Below are 12,956 nucleotides of genomic sequence, written 5' to 3'. Positions count from 1 at the left end.
TGTGTTGGTATTAAGATGCAAGCACTGTGTAAGCTGACCTCTGAAAAGCATTTGAAGTCCTTCAGCTGTGTATGAGGACTCGTTTTGTTTTGTTTTTTGTTTTTTAGCATAAAACTATAGCTTTCTTCTGAGAGGTGTCTCTGTAATTTATTTTTAGTATATAGTTGAGTACTGGCTTGCTGTTGGGAGCAGTGGAAATCTTGGTCAGATCAAATCTAATGGATTTCTTAACTTTTGAAGGAGTTGCATAACTGTAAATCAGTAACTGCATGATTCTAAACCTGAAAGGTTTATCTTCGCTGCTAATAGAATTGCAAATACTTATTTTCTTCTTGTTCTCTTCTTGTAGATAACAACAAGAGAAGATATCAATTCAAAACAGGCAACAAATATCAAAACAGACCTGGAGCCTGAAGCATTCCGGCCAAATCTTAGCGATCCCAGTGAATTACTACAGCCAGAACAAATTGAAAAGGTATTAACTTATATATGACATTTTTCAGTATTGTGCATTAATGTATCACAAATGCTATGACGATAGCGTAAAACACGCCAGTAGGAGGACCTTGTATGATATTAACTGCATAAGCACAACACAATTCATAGCTAAAATGTTGCCTTTTTTCTTATCATAACTTTCAGTACACCACGACAACACTAGTCTTTGCTCTTATTTCATTCTTCCTTGAAAACAGCTTGGCATTCACTTCAGTTCTTGCTGTCCAAATCACCTCATTGAATGTGTTTATTGAAGGTTTGGATCAAGGCTGATTGTGTTCAAAGGTACAGGAACAAGAGATTAAGCACTCTTTACACTTCAGCATGTTACCTGTTGACTTGAATGATCTAGTTCCCTAGTACTGAGACATAGTATTGTTACGCAAGAGTAACTATGTGGTTTTACTGTCTTTAGATAAACCTTTTAGAGACCTTACCAAACACGTGTTCTTCACTTGATAAATCATGCTCCTGCGGGTCGCTGGTAGAGCTAGGAAAAGAAGCCTGCTTGAGAGACCAGGGACAGAAAATATACATGTGAAACTGTAGGGTTGGTCTGAAGTTATAAACTAACTTTTAAGGCCACTTGCAGTGGTTCAGAAGAACACAGTCAGTTTTCATTTATATGTAATATATTCCTAAAAATAGTAAAAAATGTATTAAGAAAGAGGGTTGTTGTTATCTTAACAGCTCACAAAGTCCCTTCCACCACGGACCATTGGATATCCATGGACTCTTGTCTACAGTACTTCAAAGCATGGCATGAGCTTGAAGACTTTGTATCGAACTATGCTGGGATTAGACACACCTGTGCTGTTGGTTATCAAGGACAGTGATGGACAGGTAGGAAAATGTTTGTATGGAGGTAGGGGACCCATCAAAAAAAATGTTTGAGGAGTATAGAGGAATAGCTGACACATCAGTCCGTCATGGGAGATAAAATTGTGTGTATCAAGCTGGTTTTCCCCTTGGTAGTTTTGTAGAGGCTTTTAAAAACATGTTTCACTGTCAAGCAATCCCCTGACATACTACATTTCTAGAAAATGCTTTAATGATACAACTTCGCTGTCACAATGCATGAGTCTCATAATACACAATTACTGAATTTACTTTTAATATTCTTTTTTTAATGTACTTAGAGACTGTATTTCTCGTGCTTTAAAACTTTCTGATTCTGGAAGAACTTGTTGAGTTGGAACATCATTGCCAGCTGCAGCCAATGCTTCTTGCTACATCCTGTGCTGCAGCCACCATCTCTCTCCTGTTCAAGGGCTGCGGGATCTTTGCTGCATAATGAATTTTTGTTCCTTGAGTCTCTGTAGTTGTGCTCTATTCTACTTTGACTGGAGTATGAATTCCAGAAAGTGGATTACATCTCACCGTTTGAACAGCAAACATCCTTTCTTGAGTATTCTAATAACAGATCAACATTACAGCCAGCGTGAGACTTTGATTCTTTATTTCTGAAACTTGCTGTTCTGAACTGGCAATACAAAATTGAGCTGGGGCAGTCTTTATTAGATGTTTGATAACTGTATATAATCTTTGAGTTCCTGATCTGAAGTTCGCACTCGCCTAGTTTTGTTTGTTAACAGCTACTATAGAGCTCAACCTGGAAAGGAATGCTTGGAAAACCTGCCTGCAGCCAAGGAGTTTCTTAGGATGGCCAGAAGAAAATAGTTGCTACTTTATATCCTGAACATAATCCGAGTCAGGACACTAGCTTCAGTGTCTCACTCTCATCAGTCCCATGCTTCTTAAACTCACTGTTTAATGTGAACAAAACCACAGAAACTTCATTTTCGTTTTTTCTTTCTCATACAGACAAATGAGAGAGTGCTAGTGGAGTGCTTTGGTACTGACATCTGCTCTGCTCTTGCAGATGTTGAAACAAGCTTCCTACTAGCAACAGAAATACTGATTTTGGGAGGGTTGTACTTCATGGGGTATAGTTGATTTCTCATAATTATGCAGGGTTTTTTTTCTAGTTATTTTAGTTTGTGAGAAATTGATACTACTTCAATCAGATTTAAAAATCCAATGATCAGTCCTTAGACCTTTTTAACTACTGTTGTGATGTTCTTATTACTGAATACTTTTACTACCCAGCAAAGGCTTAGTTAAAATCTGTCTCTGTTTTAAGACAGGGTAACCAGTGCTTACCTGTTATTTGGATTGGAATGAATAAATTACATGAAAAATAACTCAGTTACAGCTAGGAACTTGCTGAAAATAGTCTAGTTGACGTGGAAGGAGAGATACATATGAAGGAGCAGAACCTTTTGATCTGAAATTTTAAAAATATGTACATTGTTTCTGAGAATTTCCTGAGTTTAGTTTTTATCCCTTTGATTTTTATTTTTTACTACGTTCACTTTTTATTGAGAAAGAGTTCTCTTACCTTCTTTTTATTGTACCACAAAGCAACATACCATATCTCAATCAATGCACTTGGAACTGTGATACTGTGTAAGGCTTATACTGTAGTGAATTCCAAATCTGGCAACGTTTACAACCTGATTTGTTTATCAGTTACTATCATTAGAGATTCTCAGGTGCTGTGTAGTTTTTCTGAAGTATTTTCTCTTGCATATTTTTGCTTACAGGTTTTTGGTGCACTAGCATCTGAACCATTTAAAGTGAGTGATGGCTTTTATGGCACAGGGGAGACCTTTATGTTCACGTTTTCTCCAGATTTTGAGGTACGTAATAATAACTTTGTGTGCTTTTGCTTTTTTCCCCCATATGCATTATCTTAAGATACTTACTGAATAAATATAGCAGTAAATAATCTGAACAGTTCTAGGAGTTGGCCCAAAAAATGTTGTCATACTAGTTTTTCCACAGAATCCATAAGTGCACAGTAAATTGGTAGTGTTTGCATAGTGAAAAACGTATTCAACCTGACTTTTTCACTGTACTGAAGATTTTTCTCATATCCTAAATTCTGCCAGGTGTCTGTCTGAAAATTCACAAACTACATCCTTTTAAAGGTCATATCATCTAACCTAAGCATGTTTTCTTGGTATTTTTCATTATGTAGAAGTTTCAGTGCTCAAAGAAGACCTATTTTGGAATGGTCTGATTTTAAATAGTATGAAACGTAAGAGAATTTTTGTCTGCATCTATCTGTTCCCTGAATTTTCTGTGTAAACTTGGGAACTTCATTGGATTGGCCTCTAGCCACCCATAGTCTGCCTTTACTGATGTTTGTTTTCCCTTCCACTCAAACAAAAAGTTCAGGTTTTTTAACTTGCTAGTCTGTTTTGTTTTTTTTTTTCATTAGGTTTTCAAATGGACAGGAGACAACATGTTCTTCATTAAAGGAGACATGGATTCCCTTGCTTTTGGTGGAGGAGGGTACGTTATAATTTCTTTTTGTCATTAGACTCTGTTAATATGTCTTCACACCTTTGAAAAGAAAATTTGGAATTGACTTCAGTTTGATAGCTCAGGACTCAACAGTTACCACCCAAGAAAGATTTAGTATGTCAGGTGTTTAGCTAGCAGGAGGTTTGTCTTCAGCATAGTGTGGCATCAAGTTTCAGCCCTGCAAGGTTATGATGCCTTGCACGCTCTGCTTGCGTGGGTGTCTTGGTATATTCAGAATGGACACAAGATAATATGATTCTGAAGGTATGTAAATGTGAAAATTATGTGTAACTGGAAGAGGCTTGAATTGAAACTGTACCATCCCAAGTACAAGTTGGGGGCAGACCTGTTGGAGAGCAGCGTAGGGGAAAGGGACCTGGGGGTCCTAGTGGGCAGCAGGATGACCATGAGCCAGCAGTGTGCCCTTGTGGCCAAGAAGGCCAATGGCATCCTGGGGTGTATTAGAAGGGGTGTGGTTAGCAGGTCGAGAGAGGTTCTCCTCCCCCTCTACTCTGCCCTGGTGAGGCCGCATCTGGAATATTGTGTCCAGTTCTGGGCCCCTCAGTTCAAGAAGGACAGGGAACTGCTAGAGAGAGTCCAGCGCAGAGCCACGAAGATAATTAAGGGAGTGGAACATCTCCCTTATGAGGAGAGGCTGAGGGAGCTGGGTCTCTTTAGCTTAGAGAAGAGGAGACTGAGGGGTGACCTCATTAATGTTTATAAATATGTAAAGGGCAAGTGTCATGAGGATGGGGCCAGGCTCTTCTCAGTGACATCCCTTGACAGGACAAGGGGCAACGGGTGCAAGCTGGAACACAGGAGGTTCTGCATAAATATGAGGAAAAACGTCTTTACAGTGAGGGTGACCGAACACTGGAACGGGCTGCCCAGAGAGGTTGTGGAGTCTCCTTCTCTGGAGACATTCAAAACCCGCCTGGACGCGTTCCTGTGTGATATGGTCTAGGTAATCCTGCTCCGGCAGGGGGATTGGACTAGATGATCTTTCGAGGTCCCTTCCAATCCCTAACATTCTGTGATTCTGTGAAGACATGCCAGTGTCTCAGAAACTATATGTTGTTTCACCCCTTTTTTCACCCCCACGCAAGTGCATAAGCTTCTGCAACGTTTCCCTTATTTGTTATCAGCATTCTCCTCACATAGAAGAGTACTGTTATGCATTTTTCTTAATATAAATCGAAGAGGCTGAAAGCTGAGGAGTTCTGGTTAGTTTTTTATTTCAGAGTATCTGAAAGGGATATTCCCAAATTAATAATAAATAGTAAAAAAAAAAAGAAAAAAAAAAGAAAAAGAAAAGATCTTTGTAGCTTCAAATTTATCAACAGCTATGAGGTACTTGTGTTGAAAAAGAATTCTGTAATTCCTCCTTATTCGTGAATTCCCAGTAAAAAATACATTCTTAAGTTTAATGCTTACTCCCTCAGCCTATTGGTTTAATACATTGTCTGTCTTGCAGAGGGGAATTTGCTCTTTGGCTCGATGGTGATCTCTACCATGGAAGAAGTCATTCATGTAAAACATTTGGGAATCATACACTTTCTAAGCGAGAAGACTTCATTATTCAAGACATAGAAATTTGGGCTTTTGAATGAGTATTTAACTATTTCTCCAGGGTATTGTCCCAAACCTGACATGAATCAGTGCAGCTCAAAAATCCCTAGGAGCAATATAGCGCACCGTTTTACCTTTTTGATTTTTTTGTAAGTTTTCAGCGTGGCCATCTAGTTATTATTTTGAAGTAGCAGACTTTTTTTCATGCTCTCACACCTGTAGTATACTGTCCTACTTTTTCTAAGCTGTAGACACTTTTACAAAATATAGACCATGTGGACTAAAAATCAACATCAGTTACTTTGAGCCTTGCAGCCTACAAAATTTTCTTATCCTTATTACAGTTGCTTCCCAGGTTTCCCACACACACCTTTCTGCAATCCTGCTAGGGGGCTGCTTCATTGAATATAGGTTATTATTTTTGTATTCAAATTATGTCTATGAATGAAGTTGCCCTCTGTGAACCTGTATAAGAAGAAAGTTGTGTGTGGGTATTTGGCAACAGTACTGCAGAGATTGGTCTGGACCAATGATGGGTTAATTCATATGGTGCCACAAATAGATGAGAAGCCTGGCATTCCTTCTTAACACATACCAGTACACATACGGTGAACTTAGAAGATATCTGAAGTCAACAGTGACACTTGTCTTGTTTATTGTTCATGTTCAGAAAAAAATCAGTTAATAAGTGTTCTAGCTGCATGCTGATTGTACTAAAGAGTGTTTTGCACATGCTGTTAATGATCTGCAGGTTTGGGACAAATACTGACAATATTGAGCTATGTGGCAAGGACTTAGAAAATAGCAAGGGAATGCAAGAATGTGATATTTCCACAAAATTAAAAGGCTAAAGCAAGCAAAACTCAGTGAACAATTTGTAGCTATAGTAGGGCATTAAAAGTACAGAAACAGATGCATCTTTCTTCAACATAAAGTGTCAGATATATACTGTTATACTGTTGTAGCCGTGTAGCACATCAACTCCAAGAATATAGCTTATTCCTGTCCAAAGAAAAAAAATAGTTGTGATGTTTTTGAGTGGGTCTATGTTGTAAACTTACAGTTAGCACCAGCTCTGATTAAAATGAGATAATGTACTATAGGTAGACAATATTGTAATTCAGTAGACTCGTGGAATATGCAAACTTACTGTCATGTGACCTCAAAATAAATGACAGGCTAGAATACAGTTCCAGTAGCTCTTGTCCACTTTTGTAGGAAAATTGATAAGCCATTGTGGCAATAACAGCTCAACAAAACTGTTTGTTTCAAAGCTTTTATTCTATGTTCTGCAAAAACAAAACAACAACAACAACAAAAAACAAAACAAAACAAAAAAACAAAAAAATTGCTGTTAAGTGTGACAGTGACTGACTTTGTACTGAAATTTCAGCTATTTCAGATGAACATTGTATATTACCTTGTAAATTAATGTTTAAAGTAGTTTTGTTATTATAGAAAAGTGTTGATTGACGGGTTGCTTATAGCACTTTAAATTATTCTAGAAATGGAATAAAGGCCAAATTGGTTGGCTTAAGTAGATGTAGGTGTATATTATTTCAAAATATTTACATCTCTGGGAAGTTCTAAAAACTTATTTGAAGACAGCTTACTGCTATGGTGATGAGAAAGGGCAGATGTTTCATCTATAATATGCTAATGCTCAATATGAATAGAAATACAGGGCTTTGTTTCCTGTCTCTATGTATAGCTCTTTATCCTTATTAGAACTTAGTACAATGTGTAGACTAAATGTTTACAAAACAAGGAACTGTAAATAAATTGAAATGGCTTTCCTCCTGTTTGGTCTTCCACAGCAGTATTATTGTCTTTGTGGAGTTAAGACTGATTATTACAACAACAAAAAAATCCTGTAATGGATTTTAAGTACTTCAAGGTCACAGTGATGTATAGCAAATAAATCTAAATATATGTAAAAATAAACTTGAGTTGGAGTTTATTTAGAAGTTGGAGCACAAATGCAGATTATTGCTGTTAATTTAATAACTTTACTGAATATATAAAGATGCATTTGCTCATCCTTTTGGGGATTTTTGGGTTTTGAAAGCCCAATGGGAAGCGGTGAGAGTGAAATATGCTGTCTTTAGCGATTTTCAAGAAGAAAAAAAAGCATCTCAGATTAGCCCTGCTGACAAAACCCATTAATTCAAGTGCGTAGTCTCTATCCTAAGCTCATATTGCAAATAAAGCCTATTTTAGATTTTAAATGCTAATGTGAAGAATTTTATAAAGAATTATACTTTGAAGATTATATATAAGACCAGAAAATATTGAGTAGCTGAATGTCTCTGAGTATTGGACCAGTCATGGCAAGGCACATGGGGGAAAAAAAAATGGAAATCAAGAACAGTATAGTAAGCAGTACAATAGCAATCACAGTTGTGTAAATACTGAATTGGTTAAGCAACAGAAGGACAGTCAACTTAAAGTCTAAATGACTGTGGTAACACTTAGTGATGTGACTAGCTGTGTAAAGGATCTACAGAGAGTAATGCATGTCTTCTAATGAAAGACCGTGAATTTCGTTAACCAAAGGTGTAGTTAACTTCTGTATGACATATAAAAGATTGTATAGATGAGATCAAAGGCACTGTCTTGATGTACCTCCTGCCTTCAATTCAATATGAATTTTCTGCAGTATAATTCCTTCCCATCTTTCCTGGCAAGTTTCGCTTCTGTGATTGTAAAGAGTTTGAGGTTTGACATATGCTGAAGGATTTATGAGCTACATTTTGAAATAGTTTGGTGCCAGAAGACTGTGTCTCAGCATACAGTACTCGGATGTGTTCATTGACTAACTTGATGTTTTGCTTAGATACCTGGGATTCTTACCACATCATCTTTCAGCTCTAAATCCTATTTATGTTAATTACTGCTTTCAAATAATCTGCAAAAGAACATGATTTCTCACGTATGGCTTGTGCTTGCATCCTCCTGCTTACCTATATATACTACATTAGGTGTATTTATTTTTGTACGGGAGTTAGCATGTCTGCATAAAATCCAGTCCTTGAAGAGGAGTAAAAACATTTACTACTCACTTAATTTCAAATTAAAACAAAAAATCTTGATTTGAATACTCCCCAATATTCCTCATTCAGGACTTGAATCTTAAATCTCGCTTTTATGTTCTTCCTTTGTAAATGAACACATCATCAGGCTGTTTTACTCTTGTGTCACGGTTTAAAGCTGGGCTGGCTATTAAACCTGCGGCAGATGCTCTCTGTTATCCCCCCCCTCCCCCCAGAGGGAAAGGGAAAGGGAAAAGGGAGAGAGACTTATGGGTTGGAAAGTTAAAACAGTTTTAATAAACTATAATAATGAAAAAGAGTATAATAATAATAGAAATAATCAAATATATACAAATATATATACAAAACCAAGATTGAGCTCCCCTGAAGTCAGCCACGTCACCACCGGCACTGCAGGGCAGGCTCCGGGAAGGCCCAGCCTGGGCCTAGCGATGGTCGAGAGCTGGATTCAGGAACGCACGGATCGGGATCGGGGGCATCAGGAAAACAGACGGAGTCCTCCCTGGACACCGGCCATAGCAGAAAGAGAGCGAGACCCTCGTGATCCCCCCGCTTTATACTGAGAATGACGTGTATGGGATGGAATACCCTCGTTGGTCAATTTTGGGTCACCTGCCCTGTCCGCTCCCCCCTGCAGCTGCGACCCCCCTGCGGCTCTTCACGCGTAAGCAGTGAGGAATTCAGCAGTGACCTTGGTTTCTCTCAAGAACAAGTACAGCAAGAGCCTTTCTGCACAACATCCCTACCGGTGCCTCAGTGATAACTACAAACTTCGAGCGTTATCAGTCCTGGAAGCAGACACTGTCTGCAAAAACATGCAGTTAGTTTCAGAAAGTGCAGTTACTTAGAGGAGACTAAGCTGAAAGCAAAAATCACCGAAAGGAAAATCGGCCTGGTTTAGGCCAAACCAGGACATTCCACCCCTTATTCCATACCATTCACGTCATACTCAGATCACCACTAACTTTTCATTTTAAAATATATACAGATAACATTAGTTTATGATTCATCTCTATACAAAAAAAAAAAAAAAGTTCATCAAGTTCATTTAGTTCAGGATTGTGGGTTTCCATCCGGTTAGGAGTCTCCCAGGGTAGGAAAGATGGTATGAGCTTTGTCACAGTTCGTGCCCACGGGTTGTATGTTAAAGATGTCAGTCTCGAGGAGGTTACTGGACGCCACTTGCAGCTAGCTCCGGTCTCATCACCACTGCTTCAACCTGAAAGACACTTATGAACACTGTTAGTATTATGCAGCAATTAACATCATGCAGTTCAGAATTAAGTATTCTCACCCAAGATCAGATCACCTTCAGGGACACATCGGACTCCACCATCCTGCAGCATCACCCACCAAGTACATCCAGGTCCTTGAGCAAAAGCAATCCCATGAATGGGTTTACCTTTACCCGTAGCAGGAAGAACCCAGACAGTTTTTCCCAACAGATTCCTTTCATGCACCACAGGGACTTTATCCCCTTCTACTGTATGTAAAAGGTCTGACTGAGCAGGGCCAGCTCGGTTGATAGATCCTCTGGTGTTATCTAGCCAGGTAGCTTGTGCCAAATGCTTATCCCAGTTTTTAAAGGTTCCACCCCCCATTGCTTTTAGGGTAGTTTTTAACAGCCCATTATACCGTTCAACTTTCCCAGATGCTGGTGCATGATAGGGGATGTGATATACCCATTCGATGCCATGCTCTTTGGCCCAGTTATCTATGAGACTGTTTTTGAAATGAGTCCCATTGTCCGACTCAATTCTCTCTGGTGTGCCATGTCGCCACAAGATTTGCGATTTGCTTTTCAAGGCCCAGAATAGTGTTCCGGGCAGTGGCATGGGGCACAGAGTATGTTTCCAGCCATCCGGTGGTCGCCTCCACCATGGTAAGCACATAACGTTTACCCTGGCAGGTTTGAGGGAGTGTGATGTAGTCAATTTGCCAGGCCTCCCCATATTTATATTTCAACCACCGCCCCCCATACCACAAAGGTTTTAACCGTTTGGCTTGCTTAATTGCGGCGCATGTTTCACAATCATGGATAACCTGTGCAATAGAGTCCATGGTTAAGTCCACCCCTCGGTCACGAGCCCATCTGTATGTTGCATCTCTCCCTTGATGACCTGAAGTGTCATGAGCCCACCGAGCTAAAAATAGTTCACCTTTATGTTCCCAGTCCAAATCTATTTGGAACACTTTAGCAGCTTTATCCGCTTGTTGGTTGTTTCGATGTTCCTCAGTTGCCCGACTTTTAGGTACGTGAGCATCTACATGACGTACCTTCACGACTAGTTTCTCTAGCCGAGCAGCAATATCTTGCCACAGTTCAGCAGCCCAAATAGGTTTACCTTTACGCTGCCAGTTGTTTCGCTTCCACTGCTTTAACCACCCCCACAAGGCATTTGCCACCATCCATGAGTCAGTATAAAGATACAGCCTTGGCCACTTTTCTCGTTTAGCAATGTCTAAAGCCAGCTGGATGGCTTTTACCTCTGCAAATTGACTTGATTCACCTTGTCCTTCTGTGGCTTCTGTGACTCGTCGTATAGGACTCCATACAGCAGCTTTCCACTTCCGATGCTTTCCTACAAGACGGCAGGATCCATCGGTGAACAGGGCATACTGCTTTTCATCCTCTGGTAGTTCATTATACGGTGGGGCTTCTTCAGCACGTGTCACCTCCTTTTCTGGTGGCATTCCGAAGTCTTTGCCTTCTGGCCAGTCCATAATCACTTCTAAGATTCCTGGGCGATTAGGGTTTCCTATTCGAGCCCTCTGTGTAGTTAATGCAATCCATTTACTCCATGTAGCATCAGTTGCATGATGAGTAGTAGGAACCTTACCCTTGAACATCCAGCCTAGTACTGGTAATCGAGGTGCCAGGAGAAGCTGCTTCAGTACCAATTACCTCTGAGGCAGCTCTAACTCCTTCATATGCTGCCAGTATCTCTTTTTCAGTTGGGGTGTAATTGGCCTCAGAGCCCTTGTATCCTCGACTCCAAAATCCTAGGGGTCGACCTCGAGTCTCCCCTGGCACTTTCTGCCAGAGGCTCCAGGTAGGACCATTGTCCCCAGCTGCGGTGTAGAGCACATTTTTAACATCTTGTCCCATACGGACTGGTCCAAGGGCTACTGCATGCACAATTTCTTGTTTAATCTGTTCAAAAGCCTGTTGTTGTTCAGGGCCCCACTGAAAATCATTTTTCTTTCTGGTCACCTGATAAAGAGGGTGTACAATCTGGCTGTAATCTGGAATATGCATTCTCCAGAAACCCACAACGCCTAAGAAGGCTTGTGTTTCCTTTTTGTTAGCTGGTGCGGACATAGCTGTTATTTTGTTGATCACCTCTATCGGGATCTGGCGACGCCCATCTTGCCATTTAATCCCTAAAAACTGGATCTCCCGGGCAGGTCCCTTGACCTTGCCTCTTTTTATGGCAAAACCAGCTTGCAGAAGAATTTGGATTATTTTCTCCCCTTTGTCAAAAACTTCTGCTGCTGTATCACCCCATACAATGATGTCATCAATATATTGCAAATGTTCTGGAGCTCCACCCTCTTCTAGTGCAGTCTGGATCAGTCCGTGGCAAATAGTAGGACTGTGTTTCCACCCCTGGGGCAGTCGATTCCAGGTGTACTGGATACCTCTCCAGGTAAAAGCAAACTGTGGCCTGCACTTTGGTGCCAAGGGAATAGAGAAAAATGCATTAGCAATGTCTATGGTGGCGTACCACTTGGCTGCCTTTGACTCCAGTTCGTATTGAAGTTCTAGCATGTCTGGCACAGCAGCACTCAGAGGTGGTATAACTTCATTTAGGCCACGATAGTCCACAGTTAATCTCCATTCTCCATTAGACTTTTGCACTGGCCATATAGGACTATTAAAGGGTGAGCGAGTCTTGCTAATCACTCCTTGATTTTCTAATTGTCTAATCAGTTTATGAATGGGGATCAGGGAGTCTCGATTGGTGCGATATTGTCGTCGGTGCACCGTGGCAGTAGCAATTGGCACCTGTTGTTCTTCAACCTTCAGCAACCCCACAACAGAAGGATCTTCTGAGAGGCCAGGCAAGGTAAACAGCTGTTTAATGTCCTCAGTCTCTACAGCTGCTACACCAAAGGTCCATCTATATCCTTTTGGGTCCTTAAAATACCCTTTCTTAAGGTAGTCTATGCCAAGGATGCATGGAGCATCTGGACCAGTCACAATGGGGTGCTTTTTCCATTCATTTTCAGTTAGGCTCACTTCGGCCTCCAGTACAGATAACTCTTGAGATCCCCCTGTTATTCCCGAAATACTGACAGATTCTGTCCCTTTATGATTCGATGGCATGAGGGTGCACTGTGCACCAGTGTCTACCAGGGCTCGATACTTTTGTGGTTCTAATGTGCCAGGCCATCGAATCCACACAGTCCAATAAATCCGGTTATCCCTCTCCACCTCCTGGCTAGAGGCAGGGCCCCTCT

At 40.5% G+C, this 12,956-nt stretch overlaps 1 protein-coding gene across 9 annotated transcripts in view; it reads left to right on the top strand.

The window, feature by feature from the left end:
- The window catches only part of OXR1 (oxidation resistance 1), a 327,657-nt gene extending 320,274 nt beyond the window's left edge, over positions 1-7,383 (top strand). For all 9 annotated transcript variants that reach the window (XM_068397278.1, XM_068397282.1, XM_068397283.1 and 6 more), the window contains 5 exons: positions 350-475; positions 1,189-1,341; positions 3,105-3,200; positions 3,785-3,858; positions 5,345-7,383. In XM_068397278.1, coding sequence (XP_068253379.1) covers positions 350-475; positions 1,189-1,341; positions 3,105-3,200; positions 3,785-3,858; positions 5,345-5,480 — 585 coding nt within the window. In that variant the 3' untranslated portion in view covers positions 5,481-7,383. The remainder of the gene's footprint in view (positions 1-349; positions 476-1,188; positions 1,342-3,104; positions 3,201-3,784; positions 3,859-5,344) is intronic.
- Positions 7,384-12,956: the final 5,573 nt, after the last annotated feature.

The sequence above is a fragment of the Nyctibius grandis genome, chromosome 3, assembly GCF_013368605.1.
Source record: "Nyctibius grandis isolate bNycGra1 chromosome 3, bNycGra1.pri, whole genome shotgun sequence".
Lineage (NCBI taxonomy): Eukaryota > Metazoa > Chordata > Aves > Nyctibiiformes > Nyctibiidae > Nyctibius > Nyctibius grandis.
This window is presented reverse-complemented; position numbering and strand designations above follow the sequence as displayed.